The 25,564-nt window shown below is 39.4% G+C and overlaps 1 protein-coding gene across 1 annotated transcript in view; it reads right to left on the bottom strand.

Moving 5' to 3' along the window:
* PEX7 (peroxisomal biogenesis factor 7) overlaps positions 1 to 22,546 on the bottom strand; it is a 129,742-nt gene extending 107,196 nt beyond the window's left edge. The window contains exons 1-5 of the mRNA XM_054993892.1: positions 22,221 to 22,546; positions 19,495 to 19,552; positions 14,872 to 15,022; positions 12,870 to 12,947; positions 8,269 to 8,377 (exon numbers count right to left, since the gene is read on the bottom strand). Coding sequence (XP_054849867.1) covers positions 8,269 to 8,377; positions 12,870 to 12,947; positions 14,872 to 15,022; positions 19,495 to 19,552; positions 22,221 to 22,377 — 553 coding nt within the window. The 5' untranslated portion in view covers positions 22,378 to 22,546. The remainder of the gene's footprint in view (positions 1 to 8,268; positions 8,378 to 12,869; positions 12,948 to 14,871; positions 15,023 to 19,494; positions 19,553 to 22,220) is intronic.
* Positions 22,547 to 25,564: the final 3,018 nt, after the last annotated feature.

Below are 25,564 nucleotides of genomic sequence, written 5' to 3'. Positions count from 1 at the left end.
TGGCTTTGGAGGGATACAAAAAACATTTGGATGGCATGCATATTTGTGGTACGATAAAGTAAAAGCAGAATCTATGTTTATACGCCACTATATCCGGAGAAGCCTCTTCACAATTTGGAAGAAGTATAAAAATTACCTACAAGATGGAATTCCTTCTTGGGTGGTTCCGTATGAAGTAATAGATCCGAGAGCTGTTGATAATGAGCAGCAATGTTTAACCTACAAGGAGATAACTCGAGTAGAATTTTCAAAATTGAGAATAAAAACAGAAGAAGAGCTGTCTCCATGTTATGGATGGTTTCAATATAGACAGATCAGAGATCTTTACAATTCGGACTGTTTGAAAGGAGGAATAAGAATGGAGAATTCAGAATTAGAAGATGTAATTTTTCAAGAAGGTAAAAAGGAAATTTCAAGGATTTATAAAGTACTTTTAAAATGGTTTACAGAGGATGAAACAGTAAAAGTCCAGATGGTGAAGTGGGCTATAAATTTTCACAAAGAAATAACAATGGAGGCGTGGGAATACCTGTGGAAAACGACTTTGAAGATTACAACATGTACAAGTATTAAAGAGAATGTCTACAAAATGATTTATCGTTGGTACTTGACACCAAAGAAAATTGCGCTAGGAAATATTAATATGTCGAATAAATGCTGGAAATGTAAAAAACATGAAGGATCATTATACCACATGTGGTGGACTTGTGAGGTAGCGAAGCAATACTGGGGAGATATAATTGAAGTAATTAATGAGGTTTTGCAAACCCAAATAAATAAGAACCCAGAATTGCTGCTACTGAACTTGGGAATGGAAGATGTTCCAATGCAGTATAGAACATTGTTATTTTACATGATTACAGCAGCAAGACTTTTATATGCGCAGAAATGGAAAGTACAAGAAATACCAACTACAGAAGATTGGATTTATAAATTGCTGTACATGGCTGAGATGGACAAAATGACAAGAAAACTTAAAGATCTTGATCCAGGACAATTTAATGCAGATTGGGAGAAATTGAAACAATATCTAGAAAAAAAATGGGACGTGAAAGGGGAGCTGTGGCAGTTCGAGAGTTATTGAAATGTAATAGAAGAAGAAGAGAGAAGTGACTTTACCAGGAAAGGGGGAATATAATTATAGAAATCTAAGCTACTATTGGAGTTATGATAAAAGTAAAAATTATATAGAGTATTAAATAATAGATGTTTTACTATGGATACATAAGATATATAAGATTAAGCTAGCTAGATATTATGTACAATATATAGTTTAAGTAAAGAGTATATAATAGATATTTGAGTATAACAGTTACCTTATAGACTTAAAATAAGCTCAGAACAAGAAAAAGTAAAAGATGGGTGTGTAATAGAATATTAGAGTTTAAGTTAATATTAGAATCAGGAGGATTGTGGAAAGTAAAGAGTTTAGATAATCGGAAAGTAAAATGGATGCAATGTTATATTTTTAATATCTTGATTGCTAATATATATGATTATGCTAGCATTATTTTAGGTAGAATATATGGTTTACCTGAGGTATTTAAAGGGAAACTTGTACCATAGAGATATAGAGATATTTTTAGTAGAGATTTAATAAGCTTAGAGAAAAGAGTATTAAGTGTGTGTTTAACAGGGTATATGAGATATTAAGTAATTAAGTAATAAAATAGACTAAGGGTTGGAAAACTGTTGGAAGTCAACTAAAAAGGGGGGAGGAAAGGGAGGGTGTTAGAAATAGACTTACAAGGGGGTAATGAATGTACTGAATGATATTATAATCTAATCCAATAAAAAAATTTAAAAAAAAAATTAAAGGAGTAGCAGTCTTGATCCATAAGAAACATAAAGTGCAGGAAGTGGATAAAATAGTAGATAGAGAAGGTAGATACTTATTAATGAAATTTAAACTGGAAGGTATATGGTATACAATAGTATACAATAGTAAATATCTATGCCCCAAACAAGGGGCAAAAGAAGTTTTTATGTAGAATATTCAAAAAAACCAAACAATTCTCAGCGGGGGAAATTATTATAGCAGGGGATCTAAACTTAGACATTACAAAAGGTAAAATAATTAACTTAGGAGATTGGGGACTGGTAGAGGCGTATGAGCTTATGCACTTGCAACCCAAACCCACCCATATATCTAGCAGGCACAAAACAGCATCATGTATAGATTATATAATCCTAGGGAAGAGTAGCAATATGAACATAAAAGGGATTAAAACACACCCAATCTGGATATCTGACCACGCTCCAATAAGTATTGAAATAGAATTAAACCAACAACAAACAAAAAAATCTTGGAGGTACAATTTAATAATGGCTAAGGAAGAGGATAGACAATACATGAAAGAGCAGATAAGGATGTTTTTTGAGGAAAATAGAGGGTCGGTAACTACTAATATTTTATGGGACGCTGCAAAGGCGGTGATAAGGGGGTACTACATAAAAAAAGAAAAAATTATAAAAAGAGAGTGGCACTCAAAAAGACAACTCAAAATTCAGGAATTAGAGAGGCTACAAAGTAAACAAATGAATAAATATGATCCCAGGCTACAGACACAAATTATGGAACTTAAAAAACAATTAGAAGCTTTAGACCTAGCAACACTATGGAAAAGGGAAGTTATGGAGAGGAATGAATTCCAAAGAAATAGCATTAATTCAGCAAAAAGGCTGGCTAACTATTTTAAAAATAGGAAGGAAAGACAAAGAGTTAAAAGTATAAAAGTTAACAGTTAAATTACACAAAACCCTAAAGAAATTACGGAGGCTTTTGAGTCTTTCTACAAAAATTATATATAAGAAGGAGGACATAGTAGAATTTGTAGAAGAAATCAATGCAGTAGCGAAGGAGACCGAGAAAGCTAAATTGGAAGAGGAAATTTCAATACAAGAGATAAAAGACGTAATAAAAGAATTTAAAAAAGGTAAATCACCAGGCCTAGATGGGTTTACAGGGGAATTTTACAAGGAAATGGCAGAAATCCTAGCCCCAGAACTACAGAAGGTGTTCAGTGAAGTCTTGAAGGGTAAGAAAGCTCCAGATTCATGGAGACAAACTGAGATAATAGTAATTTTAAAACCACAGAAAGACCCTGAAGAGGTAGGCTCATACAGGCCTATAAGTCTCCTTAATCAAGACTATAAGATCTTCGCAAAAACACTGGCAAATAGACTAAAGAAGATTATTCCAAATGTAATAAAAGAAGACCAGTATGGATTTGTAAAAGATAGGAATATAGCCCATCCTATTAGAAATATAATTAACGTTTTACATCATGGCCAGCGGAAAAAACTGGCCCTCCTAAAATTGGATGTATTTAAAGCCTTCGATACCCTTTCCCAAGAATATCTTTGGCAAATTATGTGTAAGTATGGGATAGATAATAACTATCTAAAAGCAATTCAGGAAATATATAAAGAAGGAACAGCAGTGGTGAAGGTAAATAACGATCACTCACAAGCCTTTCAGATTCAGAGAGGAGTACGTCAAGGATGCCCACTCTCACCACTCTTATTTATTATGGCAATAGAACAGCTAGCAGAAAGGATAAGGAATAGTGTTAGGATAGAAGGATATAAGATGAAGAAAGAAGTAATGAAAATCAATCTCTTTGCTGACAACACTATAGTTATCATGACAAACCCTAAAGAAGGGATAAAAGAAATAAAGATTATATTAGAAGACTTTGAAGGGAGCTCGGGGTTAAGAGTCAATATGACTAAATCGGAAATTATTTATCTTAATGTGAACAATGCTGAAAAGAAAGAGATAAATAAAATCACAAATATAGGGTTGGGAACTAAAAAATTTAAATATCTAGGAATAATTCTACAAAAGAACATTAACAGAATACCGGAGGACAATTATAACAAGATTTGGAGGAAGATAGAGAAGGATATGAAAAAGTAGAGAGACAAAACTTTAGGCATCTCCTCTAGAATTAGAAGTGTTAAAATGTTCTGGGTGCCTAAGTTAACGTATTTATTCCAGACGATACCTTTAGGACTTAGCACAAAAAAGATGGAAAACTGGAATAGAAGAATAAGACAGTGGATATTTGGCAGTAAAAAATGTAGGATTCAAAAAAGGTTGGTATACAGTCACAGAACAGAATTGGGCTGGGGAGCACCAGATTTGAACAGTTATTATGAAGCCTTCCAATTAAAGTTTTTACTAGAGATAGGGGAAGGAAGAGATCAGAAATGGGTAAGATTTGAAAACAAGATTAATAACAACATAGGAAGTTTTGGTATTTTCTCAAAAGTTATAAATAAAGATTTAAAATCAACTATAGGGCCCAGGTGCTCAACATTAGAAGTATGGAGGAAATGGCAACCTTTATGGCTAAGGAGACCTTCAAGATGGGCACCGCTAGAGACTATGTACAACGAGATGACAGAAACTAAATGGTGGGAAATTTTAAGAGGAAAAGGATATTATAGACTGGGAGATATGTATAGAGGAGGAACCCTAAAATCTCTACAGGATATAGTAGAAGAGATAGGCAAGAAATACTGGTTAAAAATAATAGGTCTCTATAATAGGGTTAAAACGATCAATGGAAAAGAGGAAATATGGACAGATGAACCAATGGAAGAAATATATAAACAAATGCAAGAGTCAAAGCAAGGTTTAGCAGGGAGAATTTATAGGAGAATGATATCAAATAAAGATAAGACAATAGCATATTTACAAAAAATTTGGAGTAAGGAGGGTCAGATATCAGAAAAGACAGCAGGCAAAATCATGAAAGGTCTAGAGGAAATTAAAGTGATGAAATTTAACGAGTTCAAACATAATTTTTTTACAAAATGGTATAAAACACCAGCGCAATTAGCGAATATGATTTCGGGACTAAGCCCTATGTTTTGGCACTGTAGACAGTCTAAAGGGTGGTATTCCCACATGTGGTAGGAATGCCAAGAGGTCAAGGTTTTTTGGACAAAAATATTAAAAATTATAGGAAGGATATTGCAAAGTATCCTTAACTATAGACTTTAACCTAATGGTAATGAGTATAACAGGGAACCTGACAGTAAATAAGGGGGACCAAGCCACTTTTAAGGCTATGCTATTAGCAAGTAAAGCAGTTATTGTGCTGGGTTGGAAGGATAAAAGTAAATGGACTGTAGAAATCTGGCACAACTATCTGTTTGAATTCATACAGTCGGATATCGTCGAGAGGATGCGCCCGAAGACTACGTGGCAAGAAAAGAATGAAGAAATAAGGAGTAGATGGAAGACCTACCTAGAGTGGATGTCAACGGAAGGAAGAAAAGACATTCGGTGGAAGATTCAGACTTTGTGCCCGTGGCTGGGGATAAAAGACTAGAAACTATAAGGGGCAGGGGAGGGGGGAGGAAGGGGCAAAAATGGCAATGCGAAGCGAACGATATACGAATAATGTATGTTGCATATGCAACAGATACTAAAAACTCGAATAAAAAAGATATTTAAAAAAAAGAACAGAACCTAGCAATTCACAACACGCACACCTTTAGCCTTACAAGCACATTTCAGCTGTACAACAAGTAAAATAGTGGATCGTTTGCTCCTGTGGTTCAGTAGCAGAACATCTGCTTGGCATGCAGAAGGTCCCACTTTCAATCCCCAGAATCTCCATTTAAAAGGACCAGGTAGCAGTAATGTGAAAGGCCTCTGGCTGAGATTCTGGGAAGCTGCTGCCAGTCTCAGTAAACAATACTGACACTGATGGAGCAAAGATCTGATTCTGTATGTGGCAGCATCATTTGGAAATATGCTGCCTATCGTTGGGACACAAGGTATTCTTACTGAGTCACTTTCATCAATGAGGTTTACTTCCATCAAATGAGAATATTCAGGATCAGAAAGAAAGGCACATTACTCCAAAGTGTTAAACAGCATTACAGTTGGAGGCGTGGGGGGGGGGGTAGGCCAAATGACCCGTATGATGCATATAATAGAAATCGTCATGCTGCTACTAATCAAACAAACAGATTCCTTGTTCTGCTTCAGTAGGTAAAGATGCTCCATACCATTCTGGCCTTAAAAAATAAGCTTATGATTGTGCACAGAGATATTTTCTCTTAAATGAAATCCTCATTTTGATTCATATTTATTTGACCCACATAAGCTAAATGTGCTGAGAAAAGGGATATTGTTTCAGGAGCAATAAATTATCTATTTCACTTTATAAGAACCCCAAAACAGCACATCTAGCAAAATAAGTCCCCAGTAGTTTTTCAATACTGTTGAAAGGCACAAAATTATACTTTAATGATAAAAGCACCCACTAGTGGCATCAACTGATGAATGTCATATATTTATTACCTGTAAGTAAATCTGATCACTAAGAAAGTGTCCAATGTTGAGGGCACTGATGTAAACAATCTACATGATTTGAATGCTGCCCCCAATCCAGAGATATGCGCATTCACCAGTGGGCTGACCATTAATTTTTTTTTTTTTAATTATTTTTTAGTTACTAATACTACAATAGGGGAAAAGTGGGAACAGGGAAAAGGGAAAGAAACAACACATAACAACATAAACACTACATCTACAAATAATGCATTCCCTTCATTCTGCCATTGTTTAAAATTAAAACTTTGTAAAATGCTGTTAGATTGGTAGACCTTATAAAATACAGATTACAATCAAGATTAGGTCTTCTTCCTCCCCCCGAGTCTCGGTCGCAATTCTCTCTGCCCAGCTACAGTCACTGTGCTCGCTCCCTCCTCCCCTCCCCCTTCAGACTTGGAATAATTTTCTTCTTGCTGGAAATCTTGCTGGAACTCTTGGTATTTACACTCAAAGTTCCTTAGCTGATCTTCTGATGTTATCTTATAGGTTTGATCTTTGTAGCTAAACCAGATGCCTTCCGGAAATAACCATTTGTACTTTATTTCACATTTTCTCAGAAGAGCCGCAAACCTTTTATATTTAAATCTTCTTTTCCGAGCTAAAAATGGAACGTCCTTCAATATCTTAACCTTATTACCCAGAAAGTCTAAATCCGCATTGTATGAATTATATAGGATAGTGTCCCGAATCTTCTTAGATGAGAAATCAATGATGATCTCGCGAGGCAGCTGACGCTTTGTCCAGTGGGCTGACCATTAATGACTTGAATTTACTTAGTCACACAACAGAATCTCTGCCATTGGGCATATGGGCATAACCTCAAATACCAGGAGCATTCTTTTGTGCATGTTACTTAATCTCATGAATGGCTGATGCAAAGGTTGCCTATGCATACCTACTAATAATCTAGTATTTTAACCACTGCCATCAGGATCTCACCAACAGATATAGGTGCTCAAAAGTTCATTTCAGGACACATGCCCAACTGCATAATAGAACAATCCATCACCAGCTCAAAAATGCAAAAACAAACCACATTTTAATTAATAGTGTTTAGACTAACCAGTTTGAGAACTGGTAATCAACTACTCAGGCTTGAATATCTGAATAATTGCCTGTTAGCACAACACTGGCACAACCATGCTACAAAAAGGACAGGAAAACAGCTTGGGATTTGTACCTACTGCAATAGTATCACCAACCCACTTTCTATGCTGGAACAGCACATTTTAGGAAATAGCTGTTAAGTCATTATTTTTGTTTTTGCCGAAGTGCACATTTGCACTATAGCCTAAAATCCCTTTTCAAATCACTCAGCAACCCAAGAGATTTGAATCAATTTTTCTTTGCAAACAATCTGCAAGATACCCAAGAAATAAGTAGGAGCAGAAATAACAGAATTGTTGATCTCCCCCCACCCCACCCCACAAACTACACACTGAAAAAACGTATCAGTGTACAGCCCCAAAGGTTGTTGGCCTATTTTTTTTTATTTCAGGGGATGACATGCACTCTGCTTTCATGGACACTGAGGTATCAAGTAAAAGAAGCGTACCACAGGATTTAAAACCAAGCCACTGCTGTACAGGCTGGCGAACAAGGAAACACAGGAAAGAAAGAGGAACTGTGATGAAATGCCAGTATGAAAAAATGTTATTAGTTCACTGAAGTGAAACAATTGCTGATCCATGTAGGGAAACCAAGTCAGTGGAACTGAGAGAGAGAGAGAGAGAGAGAGAGAGAGAGAGAGAGAACTGAACCTCCAATTACAGCTACCTACACATATATCATTTGTTCTTCTTAAATTTGTGTAACGTGCAGCACCACCTGTTGGACAGAATTTTAAAATAATCAGAGGTAATGAAAAAGTTTCCTCTTTTGAGTACCATTGTAATGTAACGTTTGTTTACCTGAAGCAGATGCAAAGCAGCCAGGGATGTGCGGAGACCATATTGTGCTGTAAATAACACCTTCGTGGCCTTTAAAAGTACATATTGACTGTCCCACAGTAGGATCCCACTAGATAAAACACAAACAAACAGCTGTTTGTACAATGTAATAGTTGAAGGCAATGCTATTTGAAGCAAGCAGTTTTTTAAATCTTCAAGATGGTTTTGTTTTTTAAATATATCTAGACTCATAAGATTTCATTTCATTGTTGTATGTTGTACTCAGAAGTAAGTCCTGCTAAATTCAATGAATCCTCCAAGTAAATGTGCACAGGATTGCAACATTTTTTTTAAAAAAAATTCAGGGTTGATAGGGTTAAGCTAAAATAAATGCTAAGTGAACATCATACTTTTTAGACAATTTTCCTTTGCTATTTTACTTAAACTCAGAGCGTTCTGTGTGTGAAAATCTAATACGCCTACTTATAATAGTACTAATGTTTGCTATTAAAGTGCTTGTATTTCTTAGAATAAATGTATGTTTTAAATATGAGATGACAAAGTGCAATGTATTGAAAAAATAAAACAAATCAGTATAAATAGTTGATGTCATGTTTGTCCCTTAAAATAATACAGAATTTAAAAAGTGTCATCCTCCATTGTAGCAACTTTTTCCGTGTAGGAGTGTGATCTCAAGCCTACTAAAGATGTGCACATAATGTTTAGCTTTGCTTATATTAATATGCATATGAGAATTTTGCTACTTTTCATCCTGGTTGATGAAGCATTCTATACAATTCAAGAGCCTGAATATTCTTTCTTAGACATTGTTACAAAACATACTACCATATCTAAACCCAGGACACTTTCCTAGGAGTAGGCCCAGTAACATAAAACTTACCTCTGAGCAGACCTTAGAAATGGTGTCTGTGACACTGAAAGGCCAAACAGCCTCGTACACCCTTAACTTTAACTGAAAGAAATAATGTATATGACATTGTTTGTGGAAATGTTCTTGACACTGTGTGGAAATGCCTGCCCTTGTCCTTGCCACTAATTGTACTAATCTCACACTATGTAATCCGCCTTGAGTCTCAGTGAGAAAGGCGGAATATAAATATCATAAATAAAAAATAAAATAAATAAAATATTATAGGCAAAGTGTTTGATTTATCCCCTCTCTTATGTGTTTATCTCCTCCTAACATATCTGTTAGGAGATGTGTCTGCTGGGATTTTTAAAAGAACATGGTATATTAATCAGGAACCTAACTATAAAAGCTAAGGTAACATTAGCACAGCTACGGTAATAAAAAAATAACTCCAGGGAAATGACACTGGTTAGGTAAGGTCCACTGCATAATGTTTATGTATCACAAGGTATAAACATAATAATAATAACAACAATAACATTCGATTTATATACCGCCCTTCAGGACAACTTAACACCCACTCAGAGCAGTTTATAAAGTATGCCATTATTATCCCCACAACAAAACACCCTGTGAGGTGGGTGGGGCTGAGAGAGCTCTGAAAAAGCTGTGACTAGCCCAAGGTCACCCAGCTGGCTTCAAGCGGAGGAGTGAGGAATCAAACCCAACTCTGCAGATTAGAGTCCCGCGCTCTTAACCACTACACCTAACTGTGCGGTTGTTAGGGGAGATTTTTGTAATAGTACTCTGCTTCCAATTTGTAAGTCTCCTACTACCACTAACCCATATATATGGGTTAGTGTGTGTGTGTATATATGTGTGTGTGTGTGTGTGTGTGTGTATATATATATAGTGTGTCTGGGGTTATTCCATGTAAGAAATAAACCCATTTTTCTTTTATAATCACTGAGTTTGGTGTCTTGAAATATATATATATATATATATATATATATATATATATATATATATATTTCAAGACACCAAACTCAGTGATTATAAAAGAAAAATGGGTTTATTTCTTACATGGAATAACCCCAGACACATTCTTCATTAGGGGGAGACGTGTAAAGACCAGTAGCATTGGAGGGCCTTATATTCCCTTCAGTACTGATTGTTTACAGAATTGCTATTTGTTTACAGAATAAAAGATCAAATGTTAGAACACATAATACATTCCCCAGGATACATGGCACCCAACGGGTCTGACTGACAGGACAATCAGATGTTACTGTAATATAAAAATTTCAATGCTGAAGTCATAATTCTGTTATGGGTTCGAAATTCTTCTAGGAAATAACAGTCAAGGTTAATATCTTAGTTGGAAAGTGAAAACAAAAGAAAATGTTTATAGTTAAAAGGAACTTTCTCTCCACACTGCAAGACTGAGCTGACCTGTAGTTTTAATTCCAGAAGCCAGGAAGAAAGAATCTGCGACTGAGGCAACATTTGCCTCTTGTGTGTTTGTTCAACTTGAATTGTGCTCACACATAGGGCATTAGGTGAGAGGTCCTTTAAAAAATCCCTTAACAGTGATCACAAAAATATGGACATATGACAAATCTGTAAGAACTTGGCCCCTTTCTATAAAATTTTAGAACCTTTGTAGTCCAATGATTATGGTGAATGAGGAACTATTGAAATGCATTTAACTATATATAGCTTTTGTCCTTTTATTTTTATCCTATAGTAGTAACATACTGTTGTATTTATGATTGTTGTATGTATAATTGTTGACTTTTCATGAATTTATTTTGTTGTACACAGGTATTTACAGTATATAACATATATATATAAGTTAGGTATATAAATATTTGTTAATATATTTTGCAGTGTTTGTATATATGAAAAAATTAATGGATTCGTTTTCGTTTTCGCAGCCATGTCGGACGCTCCTCTCGGCAGGTCCGAGAGGAAGCGGCCGAGCCGCCTGGCCGGGCGGCTGATCTGCAAAGGTTAGCCCCCAGACTCTCAGGCAGGGAGTCTGAGTCCGGGACGCGCCGGGAAGAGCCCTCTGACAGATCGAGGCAGGGGGTAAATCGCCCGTTTGTCCCTATGGAGGCCGGCAGACGAGCGCGGCACCCAGTGTGCTGCCGGGCTATTGAAAACGGCAAGGAGCAGGATTAGGCGAAAAGCCTGGAAGTAAGCGAATCCCTTCTGTTACTACAAGCGCTGTGAGGAGTGGTGGGGTCTGAAGGTTAGAAGACTTGGATTTTTCCCCCCTCATAGAGTCTCGGAAGATTGGCGGTTCCCCCCCCCTAAAATGGCAGCAAGAAAGCAGAGTCCTTCTCTTGGCAAGTCAGTTACGGCGGCCTTGCAGAGGGGCAAGACGCTTGAAGAACTGGTTAAAAGAGCGGTTATGGAAGCCATAAAACCCTTTGTTGACAAGCTGAATGAAACAGATCAAAGGGTGGGCTTAATTGAAAGCGATGTGAAAGCCATTAAAGAAGCAGCGGGGGGGGGCAGAGAAGTCTGCCCGGGAAAGTGCGTCACTTACGAGAGCAACGAACAGGGAATTAAAGTTGGTGGAAAACCAGCTGATCGGACTGCAAGTGGAGCGAACACAAACCATTTTGCGTCTCCAGAATGTTAAGGAGGAGGAAAAAGAGGATTTATGGGATCTCGCCTCGGAACTTTTAGCGACACCCGCGAGGGCAACTAAAGAAGAAGTGAAAAGCGCCATTTTGGGAGTCCGTCGGGCATCTTCAAAATATGCAACGAAGCGGCAGCTGCCTCGCGAGATTGTTATCGAGTTTTCATCTAGGAGGGTCCGGGACAGTATCCTATATAATTCATACAACGCGGAATTGGACTTTCTGGGAAATAAAGTCAAGATATTGAAGGACGTTCCATTTCTAGTGCGGAAGAAAAGATTTAAGTACAAGATGTTGGCAGCTCTTTTGAGGGAACGGGATATAAAGTACAAATGGCTACTCCCGGAAGGAATCGGGTTTAGTTATAAAGATAAAGCTTACAAGATTAATTCGGAAGATCAGCTAAGGGATTTTGTGGATATAAATCCAGAATTTGGACCAGATACCAAGCAAAAAGAAGAGGATCCGAAGCCTGAAGGGAGGGGGGAGGCAATGAGCGCTCCGGCGGTAGCTGCGCAGAGGGAATTGCGCCCGAGGCCCAGGGGAGGGAAAAAGATTTAATTTGAGCTGTAATTTGTAATTTGTATGATCAACCACTCCGTCACTATCTTATTAAGCCATTTTTTTTACTGTGGCAGTATGAAGGGAAAGCATTGAAACGTAGTGTTTAGTGTTTGTAGATTACCTTCCCCTTTTTCTCCACCCTCCCCCTTCCCTTTCTCTTTTTTCTCCTTTCCTTCCCATCCCTTGTGCTATTGTAGTCTTTTGTAGTTACTGTTTTGTAGGGTATGTAGTAGTTTTGTATGTTAGATATTGAAAAAAAAAAAAAGAAAAAAAAAGAAAAAATTAATACAAACTTGATTTGTCTTGCACTATACCAGGAACCCCATGCTGTGAAGTCTCCAAGGTATAATTAGCTCACCACACACTATTTGCCAGGAACAGCAGGATAATCATTTTTGGTATATTGAATTTCAACAAATTATAACAAGGGAAAGAATCAGTAGAAGCATAAACAAAAATACACAAGTGAACATACAATTATTTTTCTGAACTTTAATTATGACATATAATTTAAAGACTGAAAAGTAAAAACATACTAGTTTTGCTGTTTGATCCCATGATCCAGATACAATTAGCTGTTCCCCTCTAGTCTGGCTCCAATCAACACTGTAAACCTGGAAGTATTATAGTAATTTTAGTATATATAGACAACAAAACATCCAAATTTGATCACTAACATACAGAATATTTTTCTTCTGTCCTTCCACAAAGAGTCATATTTTGTATTAAAGGAATGAGTCAAGGACAGTGTTTGTTTATTTCATTTATAGCTCACTTTTCTCCCCAATGGGGACCCAAAGTGGTTTACAACACTGGCTCCTCCATTACCCTCCCAACAATCTGGTGAGGTAGGTTAAGCTGAGAGTGTGTGACTAGCCCAAGGTCACCCAGCAAGCTTCCATGGCAGAGTGGGGATTTGAACCTAGGTCTCCCAGATCCTAGTCCAACAATCTAACCACTACTTTATACTGGGTCTCTAGTGAATGTATCTTGCATATCCAAAACTTAACAGTAGCATAAATCCCTCCCCCCACCCTTTTCTCCCAAGTTACATGGCACATCTGTTATATACACTGTAGGTACTTCTCCAGTGCACTTATAAGCAGCTCCATGTAAAGGAGCTCAGTAAAAGAGGAAGGACCAAGCTGAGGTACTGAAGTAAAGGAAAGATGTTCCCTTCACTGATGTTCTGATATGCGTACCAGCAGACACCTTATGATACTGCACAGAAAAGGAAAACATTGAGCTATAAATGGCATGGTCAAGCAGTTCTTGATTGACCAATTAGGCTCTGTACATAACTCAATTGATAGCTTGGCTCAAATCAGTAAAGTTCATAACATATAGAAGCCATCTTCAGAATTCACCAGATTTAGATGGTTCAAGGAAGAGACAAATAGGTGGCATTGGAAACGGTTTTAAAATAAGTCTTCCCAAAGCAGAAAATTTCATCCTATCTTCAGACAGTTAGCAGTTCCTTTATTCTTTTTCACTGGGTTGGTAAATCATATGATCAATAGCACCCTCAGCAGATGGTAGCTGAAGCAAAATTAGCTATAATTCTTGACAGAAATATTTTCAGATATTAGAAGGCCAGCAGAACATTATGACTCAGTGCAGTTTTGTGAAAGCCAAACTGCTGCAAAGTCTGCAGGAAAAAAAGTTAGCCATTTTTACGAGAGTCAATAAGAAATAACTCATTTTACCCAACAGAGGTTTGTATGATATAGGAGCAACACAACCTACTGATTGCTGCAATCCCCAAAAATCCTTCCAGTACACTTTAGATATTATAGAAATCGAAAACTTTTTATGTTGTTTCTATGGTAGGTTGAATACTATGAGGGTAGATTTTTTCCCCTACCTTCTCCTTCCCCTGCCAGCCCGCAGCTTCCCATTCCAAATTCTCTGCTGAAGGTCAGGGGACCTTTTTAAATATAGTGCACTGCTTTACAGGGAACTGTAGCAACAATGGCAGAACAGGGTGAAATCAGCCACCTCTTATGTGAGAGGAAAGCTTGTGGGATCTGACCCAGCTTTCTAAATTACAAAAAGATCAATTGTGTGCCAAGGACAGACAAAAAAATTATGCTATGTACTGCATGACTTAATAGGCATTCACTATAACAAAAAAACGTAACTCAATAAATAAGGGTGACATTTGAAAAGATAATGGGAGTGCAGGATTGGATAGAACACTGTCTGAAGATGCAGTGTTTCTCTCCAATTATTCCCCATGTCCTTTGTTAAAGAATAATACTCACATAAGGTGTTAGCTCTTAATTTTAAGATAATTTTTTTTCAGCAGAGCAGAAAATGTGGAGCAAGTCTAATGGGGAAAACCTAAAATGGAACAGGATTAGCAGGATGCAGACCAATCTCAAACTAAACACAGTTATTAAAAGGATGGAAACTGGTAATGTCCAAATCCCTTCACATTGGTTTATCCACTTAAATCAATAGGCCTGTGTTTGGTTTTATTTTAATAGTATCTCCTAAAAAGTAAGCATTACAATAACAACAATACATTTAGTTTACCTCTTGAGTGTGCTCTTTGTAGACTTGTAGGGGACCTGTGGGTTGTATTGTATCCCAAATTTGTAAAGATCCATCTCCACTGCAAGTGACCAACACATGTTCATTGTTCTCACTCCATGTCAAATCAAACAGACCATCATTCCAATCAAAACTAAATAAAAGAAACCAAAATATTCTTCCATAAGAAATATTACATAAAAAATTATGTTTACACAATCAATATACAAATGTTTTCAGGCTGAACTTCTGAGTAACAACAACAACAACAACAACAACAACAGATTTATATACTGCCCTTCAGGACAACTTAATGCGCACTCAGAGCAGTTTACAAAGTATGCCATTATTATCCCTACAACAAAACACCCTGTGAGGTGGGTGGGGCTGAAAGAGCTCCAGAGAACTGTGACTAGACCAAGGTCACCCAGCTGGCTTCAAGTGGAGGAGTGAGGAATCAAACCCAGTTCTCCGGATTAGAATCCCGCACTCTTAACCACTACACCAAACTGACTCTATAATAAAGTACTATAATAAAAAGAGCGCTCAATTTATAGTGCAAAGACCTGGGTTCAAAAAACTTCTGAAGCTATTGGCTAACATTATTTTTCCACTTAATCTACCTGGATTACAGAAGGGCAAGACAAAAAAGTGTGATGATATGTAGCTTTCTGCGGGAGGGTGCTAAAAGAACACACAAGGTTTTAAAATTTATTGGATTCGGTTTCGTTTTCTCGGCCATGTCGGACGCTCCTCTCCGCAGGTCCAGGAGGAAGCGCCCGAGCACTCTGACCGGGCGGCTGATCTGCGAAGATTAGCCCCCAGGACTCCCAGTGAGGGAGGCAGGGTCCGGGACGCTGCGGGAAGAGCCCCCCGAAAATCTATACGGGGGGTAAATTGCCCGTTTGTCCCTATGGAGGCCGGCAGACGGGCGCGGCGCCTCGAGTGCTGCCGGGCCATGGAAAACGGCAAAGAGCAGAACTAGGCGGAAGCCTGTAAGTAAGCGAATCCCTTCTGTTATTACAAGTGCACGTGAAGGAGTGGTGGGATCTGAAGCTAAGAAGGCTAGTTCTTCCCCCTCGCTGAGTCTCAGAATTTGGCTGGCGGTCCCCCCCCCCTAAAATGGCAGCGAAAAAACAGAGTCCCGCTCTGGGCAAGTCAATTTCGGCTGCCCTGCAGGGGAAGGGAGAGTCGCTCGAAGAATTGGTGCGGAGGTCAGTTATCGAAGCCATAAAACCCTTTGTTGACAAGCTGAACGAAACAGATCAAAGGGTGGGCTTAATTGAGAGCGAAGTGAAAACCATTAAGGAAGCAGCGGGGGGGGGCAGAGAAGTCTGCTCGGGAAAGTGCGTCACTCGTGAAGGCTACGAATAAAGAGTTAAAGCTGGTGGAGAACCAGCTGATCGGGCTACAAGTGGAACGAACACAAACAATTTTGCGCCTCCAGAACGTGAAAGAGGAGGAAAATGAGGATTTATGGGGTCTGGTCTCGGAACTATTGGCGACATCCGCGAAGGCAACTAAAGAAGAGGTTAAAAGCGCCATTTTGGAGGTCCGTAGGGCTTCTTCAAAATATGCAACGAAGCGCCAGCTGCCTCGCGAGATCATCATCGATTTTTCATCTAAAAGGATCCGAGACACTATCCTATACAACTCATACAATGCGGATCTGGACTTTTTGGGTAACAAGGTCAAGATACTGAAAGACGTCCCATTTTTAGTTCGGAAAAGACGATTTAAGTATAAAAAGCTCGCAGCTCTTCTGAGGGAACGTGGAATAAAGTATAAATGGCTATTTCCTGAAGGTATCTGGTTTAGTTACAAAGATCAAGCTTACAAGATATTATCAGAAGATCAACTAAGGGATTTTGAGGATAAAAATCCGGAATTTCAGCGAGACACCAAGCAAGAAGAAAACGAGAAGTCTGAGGGGGGGGGGAGGAAACGAGCACTGCGGCTGCAGTTGCTCAGAGAGAACTGCGTCCGGGACCCAGGAGGGGGAGGAAAACTTAATTTGAATTTGAATTGTAATTTGCATTTTGTAAGGTCAACCACTCAATATTATACAAAGCTTTAGTTTTTTTTAATAATGGCAGTATGAAGGGAAAGCATTCTGTGTAGTGTAGATGTTATATGTTGTTGTTTGGGGGGGGGGTTTCTTCCCTTCCCTTGTTCCCCTTCCTTTCCTTTGTATTGTTAGTTAATGTAGTTAAAAAAAAAAACAAGGTTTTAAAATTTATTAATATACAGCAGCTGTATTTCACAAAATTTCCATACAAATATTTTTGATTTACAATAATTCTTGATCTTGCAACCTCTAGAGGCTCATTTCTTCAGCCACTAAGAAACACATTCACTTCCTTATGGCCACCATAGTGAAAAGCAAGTCAGATTATAGGCAAATACAGCAATACAATAAGTTGGCAAATTACCAAAGAGAAAAGCATACCTGTTTGCAGTAGTTTAGGCTAAAGGAAATTCAGAGAGGCTATGCTCAACAAATACCAACTCCTAGAGAACAAGGGTATCAGTTGGGAATAGAGATGGGCACGGACCAGGAAAATGGCGGTTCATGGTGGTTCATCGCATTTCACAAACCACGAACCTGCCCAGTTTGCAAACCAGTTTGTTTGGTTCGTGCAGTTTTTCACTTTCAGAGGCCGTAGAACAGCCCCCTTGACAGTCAGAGATTCCAACCTCACAGGAAGTCTTCAGCAGGCTCTCCTCCAGCCACCCGCCAAGTTTGGCAAAGATTGGATTTCAGATGTTTGAGTTATAGACCCCCAAAATGAGTGCCCCCAGGAAAGTTCCATTAGATATAATGGGAGCCTTGAATGCCAATTGACTTGCATTGGCTCCACTGAAATACATTGTAGCTCCAAAAAGTTGCAATGAAAATGTGGGATGGAGTTAGAGAATCTTCCTCTGAGAATGGAATGACGGCCCCCAGAGTGGAATGTGTATTCCAGGCTATACAAAACTGCCTTTGAAATAAAAAATCCAGCGCTTGAATTCAGCTGCAGAAGTCAAGTAACATGTGCCAGGAATAAATAAATTTTCGAGAAACTTCTAACAGCCAAACAGAAAACAGCAGAAACACAGAACAATGATCAGAAAACCAGTAACAAAACCAGAAATAAGACCAACAATTTAAACTACCCACAGCACAGATATCAGAACATAGAAGAATCAGAAGAAAATAACCAACAAAAGTCCTGGGAAAACAGAAATGTTGCGTAAAGAGCAATATACTTGGCACCAGGAAAGTTGCTGCAGGGAACAAGATTCCATTGTCCAAGTGAGAAAATCACTTCTGATATTCATCCTCCTTGCTTTTGCAGCTGAGGGCATACAAAGCAGAGCCTCAAAAACTAACCATAACAGAAGTCATTCCAAAGCAAAGACTTTGATCGTAATCCCCCAGCTTTATATTTTGCTTTCAGTTCAGCAGCAAAATGAAAGAGAAGTATGAATTCTCAAGAAAGAGTGAAGTCAAGTTGATAGCAACTTCTTCAATTCATTACTTTGACTACTGGTAGTTAAAGGCAATTATAGGCTTTAATTTATGTATTTATTAGCTAAAGAGCAGCAAGTTGCTCAGTATTAATAATCAAAACAGAAAGGAATTTGACAGCAAGATTTGCCTAGAAATATTTTTCTTTTAATATGAAACAAAATGACTTCTTGTTAGATATGTCGCACTTTTGTTGAAATAGCTTTACTAGAAAAAGCTACCCTAATACACACACACACACACACACACACAGAATCTACTCTGAGGTAAAACCCACCAAATCCACTGGGACTTATATCCAGGGCTTTTTTTCTGGGAAAAGAGGTGGTGGAACTCAGGGGTGGAACTCAGGACTGCACAATGACATCACTTTGGGTCAGCTGGAACAAGGGGGGAGTTTTTTAAAGTTTAAATTGCCCTCCGCAAAAATGGTCACATGGCTGGTGGCCCCACCCCCTGATCTCCTCTCTGTCTGGAGATCAGGGGGTGGGGCCACCAGCCATGTGACCATTTTCAAGAGGTGCTGGAACTCCATTCCACCACATTCCATCTGAAAAAAAGCCCTGCTTACATCCAAATATGCATGCTAAAAATTGCATTCTTAGAAAAGACAAAACATAAGGGTCACATTCCAGCATACCATAGATATGCTTAAAACTTTTTAAATTTTGACAAAGTGAGTTATCCTAAGCAGATCTATGCAGAATCATGCTCAGATCCTTCGAACACATTTCTGTCCACGAAAGCTAGAAACATATTTCTTTTAAACAAAACTTGCCAGAATTTAAACAGGAACCAAGAACAGACAATGTGTTTCAAGAGTTACACTCAACCTACAGACCATATGCTGCCCACCTGTTTTAATCTGTTACAACATACTGAAAACACATCATTATACATAGGAACTATCAGAAAGATGTCTTATCTTTTCCGGCTTTAAACCCTAAAAATAAGATTGATGTGTATTACTCCAGAATTTGTATAAAAACAGTGTGGATAGCTGTCTCTTCTTGATATGTTTATATTTTTGCCTCCTGATACCTGAACACACCACTACAAAATAACATGGTTATAGTAAAATGGACTTGTGAAAAGGTATTAAAAATTAGTACCTTCTGAACAGATGAATCCCAGTATCACTTTGTTCCAATACTACTAGTGTTCCACAACCTGAAATAGAAGACAGTGAGAAAGCCATGTTACACAGACATAATAGTGCCTCATAAAAAATGGACACTAAACTGAAATATCTGAGGAATCAAGAATGTACCTGCATTTTGCATGTTCGAGTTAGAGTACAGGATGCTCATGGGTGGACATTAGCGAATCTCCAAGAGTAACAGGACTTCAGACACAAACAGTCAACCAAACCCTTTTCCTAAATGTTTCCATGATACGGACACAAAACACATTCTTACGATGCTGCAAATTTCACTTTGAATGGTTGAATTTACCATGTTCAAAGGCAGGAATCAGATGTGAGCCAATCAATCAGTTTTTGCTGAGCAGCCCAGAATGCCTGCCAAATCAGTTTGCATCAGGTTTTCCTAAAACTGCTAATGTGCAAGGACGCTGCTGATTCAAACTGGCAGCCATGAGCATCACTGAGAACTACTTAGCCAAACACCAAAGGGTAGGAATTTATTGAAACACAGCATTCATTCATGACTGATTTATATGATTTGTGAGTGCTCTAATTACCTATTGAAATAAATGCTGCAAGGATGGAGAGGTGGTAGACCTAAGTCCAGGTGTGTGAGAACCTGCGTGCACAAAAAGACAATTGTGCTGTACCACATGGTTAGTAAGGAATACAGTGGAACAAGCTGTCAAACACCCACAAAACAGATAGCAAACTATCAAACTAATCAGCGGCTTTTGGAAAATCAAGCAAAAACATTCAGGATTACTGTGGGGTCAGGCATGGCAGATCCACTAAGATCTTTAGCCATGTATGAAAGAGTGAACTTCAAAGCCCTATTCCTTCGGGTCAACAGAGGTCAGAAAATCTTGTGGCCATCCCACATCTCTGCCCAATGGTGACGCTCTTTTCCTGTACCCCTGGGGGGATGATTTCAAAATCAAACCGTGCAGTAACTGTGCAGTGACCTCCACTTTATAGAATGGTCTACCTGAGGAGGTTAAGGAAGCTCCCACTCTCCTAGGCCATTTCCAGATGGCTTACCTGCCTCCGGAACGTCGCGCCATGTTGCGGGGAAAACGCAAAATATCATGTTTTCTCGCACGAGTTTTGCGCAACATTGCACAAAACTCGCGCGAGAAAATGCGATATTTCGCATTTCCCCCGCAACATGGCGCGACGTTCCGGAGGCAGGTAAGCCATCTGGAAACGGCCCTAGTCTTCCGCAAATGATGCAAAACAGAAATTAGCCAAGAGGGCTTTTTACTCAGATAAGTCGTCTGTACTATACGGAACTGGTCTCAAGAGATCTATCAGTAAAGGGATAAGGAACCCATCAGTAAAGGGACAAGGAAGGATCACAGACTTTACTAGTGTTGCTGTAAATATTGAGGGACCATAGATTTCTCTGTATCTATATATTCCCATTACATATTTATTGAAATGTCTTTGATATTGACTCTACTGACTCGCACTGTGTAATTTGCTTTGAGTCTCAGTGAGAAAGGGGGACTATAAATAACACACACAGATAAATAAATAAATGCAAAAGCCCCTGGATAAGTGTTTTAGGACTGGACATAATTGGCCCAGTAATTGCTATAATGAATACATGCACGAGACACTGAATCCTTTTTTTCTTCTGAAGATTGTTACAAAATGATCTCCTACAGCATATTTCACATGCTAGGTTACAAATGGGAGCATTCACACATCTCTTCCTAGTCTTCTAGTCTTCAAGAAACATGTTACCATGTGTATTTTCTTGTCCAGCAGAGGTCCTACCTGCATCAATGCCATTTTCCTGCCCTTAAATCCACGACTTTCCCTAATGCATTACCAAAGGACTCTTTCTTTCTTTCTTTCCAATAAAAGAGCCCTCAAAAAGCTCTCCAGTGGTGCAGCATAGGAAAAAAATGCATGGAGAATGGCAGCCACATGGGGCTGAGAGAGGAAAGTACACAGAGAAGTCCCACAGGAAAACTCTGTCACCGGGGTATACATGCCTTTGAAATTACAATAATTCTTCAGTAACTTCCACCAAGTACACTGATACTTAACAGTGCAATCCTAAATCAAGTTACAACCTCCTATACCCACTGATTTCAATGGTGTAATTCTGTTTAGGATTGCACTGTAAATGAATTACTTATCTGCAATCTAAGATTTTAATCCTACGTATGCTTATTTGGAAGTCTTACACAGATCAGGACTTACTTCAAGGTAAACATGCTTAAGATCATGACTAAAAATCATATGCAAACTTAAAAAATAGTTTTGCAGACTTTATCATCATGTTTAAAAGTATCATAAGAGTAACATGGCTACTCAACTGAATGTGTTATTATCAAACAAACCCCATGAAAATCGGTAGAACTTGCTTCCAAATAAATGTATATGTACTTTACACATGTTCATATTGCAAACTCTCATTCAAAACTGACTCTCAACGCAACTTTCAAGCGTAAATAAAAATAAATACGCTTAAAGCCATGGCTATGACCTTATCCACACTTATCCGACCTCAACAGGACTTGAGTAAGCTTTCAAACTAGCCGTAACTGACTTATTATGATTTATTATTCTACTGCCAAGAAATCTATATTCTCTAAACAATGTAAAGGGGCAGAAGAATTAGAGAAGAGACCCAACCAAGTGAGTTCGCCGCTGCGCATGCGCCCCCTGCTGCCGCTTCACCTGCAATCCCGTAGTACTGCGAGGCGGCACAGGCCAAACGCCCGGGCAGGTATGGCGAGAACTCTACTGCATAGCCGTGTCGGCCAGGCAAACGAAAGGCCGCCGCCATTGGAAGTTTCATCCCGATGTTGTTGCTGCCGCAGCCTGGGTGACTCATGGCCTCATCACTAGGCCTGCCGGCTTTGGGGAAGCTCTAACTCCCCCTCCCAACGGACACCCGCGATTGACTTCAAAAGCGCCCGCTCTCTTCTTTGTATTCGCGCCCCAAACAAAAGCCAGAAGAACTGAGGGAACGTGGAGCTTCTCCCGCCATGTTGCGTGTGGGCAAAAACAACAATAACCCGCCTCTTGGTCTTCTGAGGACCGGGAAAACCAAGCGGCTGCAGTCTTAAAAGTTTTTAGATATCTTCCGGTCCGTGATTGTAGCTAACAGAATCTTTCATGTGCGGGGCAAGAACAGCAAGGATAGGAATGGAATTGAAACCTCAAAAGAGGCAGAATTCGAGATTCCATTAACGGCTTGAAATAAGCGTCCTCTCTATTTAGAAAGTGCAAAAGCAGCTCCGGAAGCACAAAAATATTGAGGGGACGAGCTCCTGTACTTTTAAAGGCTCGAGACAGCAGTTCAGACAAATAAAACAGAAGTCCGGTAGTGCTTTAAGGACTAACATTTATTCCAGTTTGAGTGTCAGATTAACGCTGACTTTTAGCGATGGCAAATCACAGCTCACTTCGGATGCACCTGACGAAAAAAGGTGTGTGTGTGTGTGGTGGGGGGGGGGGGGAGTGTTAATCTATAAAGTGCCACCAGACTTCAGTTTTATTTTGCTGCAGTAGACAACAAGGCTACCCCTCTGGTAATCTGAGAGAGACGTGGCGGTGGAGAAAGCTGCATTTGGGGAACTTTTGCCATTATATACTATTTTAAAGGGACAGGGTAAAAGCCGGAACGAGACGGAACAGAAATGAAAACTCTGGACTGGCACCCTTCAATTAACCCTTACCATGCCAAAAAGCTCCCGGAACAGCACAAAACAGCCCGGAACGGGCACTAAAGAAATGCCAGTGCCACAAAAAACAGTGGGATGTGTTAGAGACACTCCAGAACAATATTTTAGAAATGAAAACTCTGGACTGCCCCGCTTTTATTAACCTGTTCCATGCCAAAAAGCTCCTGGAACAGCACAAAACAGCTCAGAACGGGCAATAAAGAAATGCCAGTGCCACAAAAAACAGTGGGATGTGTTAGAGACACTCCAGAACAATATTTTAGAAATGAAAACTCTGGACTGGCACACTTTTATTAACCCGTTCCATGCCAAAAAGCTCCCGGAACAGCACAAAACAGCCTGGAACGGGCACTAAAGAAATGCCAGTGCCACAAAAAAGAGGGGGATGTGTTAGAGACACTCCAGAACAATATTTTAAAAATGAAAACTCTGGACTGGCACCCTTTAATTAACCCGTTCCATGCCAAAAAGCTCCCGGAACAGCACAAAACAGCCCGGAACGGGCACTAAAGAAATGCCAGTGCCACAAAAAACAGTGGGATGTGTTAGAGACACTCCAGAACAATATTTTAGAAATGAAAACTCTGGACTGCCCCGCTTTTATTAACCCATTCCATGCCAAAAAGCTCCCGGAACAGCACAAAACAGCCCGGAACGGGCACTAAAGAAATGCCAGTGCCACAAAAAACAGTGGGATGTGTTAGAGACACTCCAGAACAATACTTTAGAAATGAAAACTCTGGACTGCCACGCTTTTATTAACCTGTTCCATGCCAAAAAGCTCCCGGAACAGCACAAAACAGCCCAGAACAGGCAATAAAGAAATGCCAGTGCCACAAAAAACAGTGGGATGTGTTAGAGACACTCCAGAACAATATTTTAGAAATGAAAACTCTGGACTGGCACACTTTTATTAACCCGTTCCATGCCAAAAACCTCCCGGAACAGCACAAAACAGCCCAGAACGGGCACTAAAGAAATGCCAGTGCCACAAAAAACAGTGGGATGTAATAGAGACACTCCAGAACAATATTTTAGAAATGAAAACTCTGGACTGGCACCCTTCAATTAACCCTTACCATGCCAAAAAGCTCCCGGAACAGCACAAAACAGCCCGGAACAGGCACTAAAGAAATGCCAGTGCTACAAAAAACAGTGGGATGTGTTAGAGACACTCCAGAACAATATTTTAGAAATGAAAACTCTGGACTGCCCCGCTTTTATTAACCCGTTCCATGCCAAAAAGCTCCCGGAACAGCACAAAACAGCCCGGAATGGGCACTAAAGAAATGCCAGTGCCACAAAAAACAGTGGGATGTGTTAGAGACACTCCAGAACAATATTTTAGAAATGAAAACTCTGGACTGGCACACTTTTATTAACCCGTTCCATGCCCAAAAGCTCCCGGAACAGCACAAAACAGCCCGGAACGGGCATTAAGAAATGCCAGTGCCACAAAAAAGAGGGGGATGTGTTAGAGACACTCCAGAACAATATTTTAGAAATGAAAACTCTGGACTGGCACCCTTTAATTAACCCATTCCATGCCAAAAAGCTCCCGGAACAGCACAAAACAGCCCGGAACGGGCACTAAAGAAATGCCAGTACCACAAAAAAGAGGGGGATGTGTTAGAGACACTCCAGAAAATATTTTAGAAATGAAAACTCTGGACTGGCACCCTTCAATTAACCCTTACCATGCCAAAACGCTCCCGGAACAGCACAAAACAGCCCGGAACAGACACTAAAGAAATGCCAGTGCCACAAAAAACAGTGGGATGTGTTAGAGACACTCCAGAACAATATTTTAGAAATGAAAACTCTGGACTGCCCCGCTTTTATTAACCCATTCCATGCCAAAAAGCTCCCGGAACAGCACAAAACAGCCCGGAAGGGGCACTAAAGAAGGCCAGTGCTACAAAAAACAGTGGGATGTGTTAGCGACACTCCAGAACAATATTTTAGAAATGAAAACTCTGGACTGGCACACTTTTATTAACCCATTCCATGCCAAAAAGCTCCCGGAACAGCACAAAACAGCCCGGAACGGGCACTAAAGAAAGGCCAGTGTCACAAAAAACAGTGGGATGTGTTAGCGACACTCCAGAACAATATTTTAGAAATGAAAACTCTGGACTGGCACACTTTTACTAACCCGTTCCATGCCAAAAAGCTCCCGGAACAGCACAAAACAGCCCGGAACGGGCATTAAAGAAAGGCCAGTGCCACAAAAAACAGTGGGATGTGTTAGAGACACTCCAGAACAATATTTTAGAAATGAAAACTCTGGACTGCCCCGCTTTTATTAACCTGTTCCATGCCAAAAAGCTCCCG

The sequence above is a fragment of the Eublepharis macularius genome, chromosome 1, assembly GCF_028583425.1.
Source record: "Eublepharis macularius isolate TG4126 chromosome 1, MPM_Emac_v1.0, whole genome shotgun sequence".
In the NCBI taxonomy this organism is placed as follows: Eukaryota; Metazoa; Chordata; class Lepidosauria; order Squamata; family Eublepharidae; genus Eublepharis; species Eublepharis macularius.
Note: the sequence above shows the minus strand (reverse complement) of the source record. Positions and strands in the feature narration are given on the sequence as shown.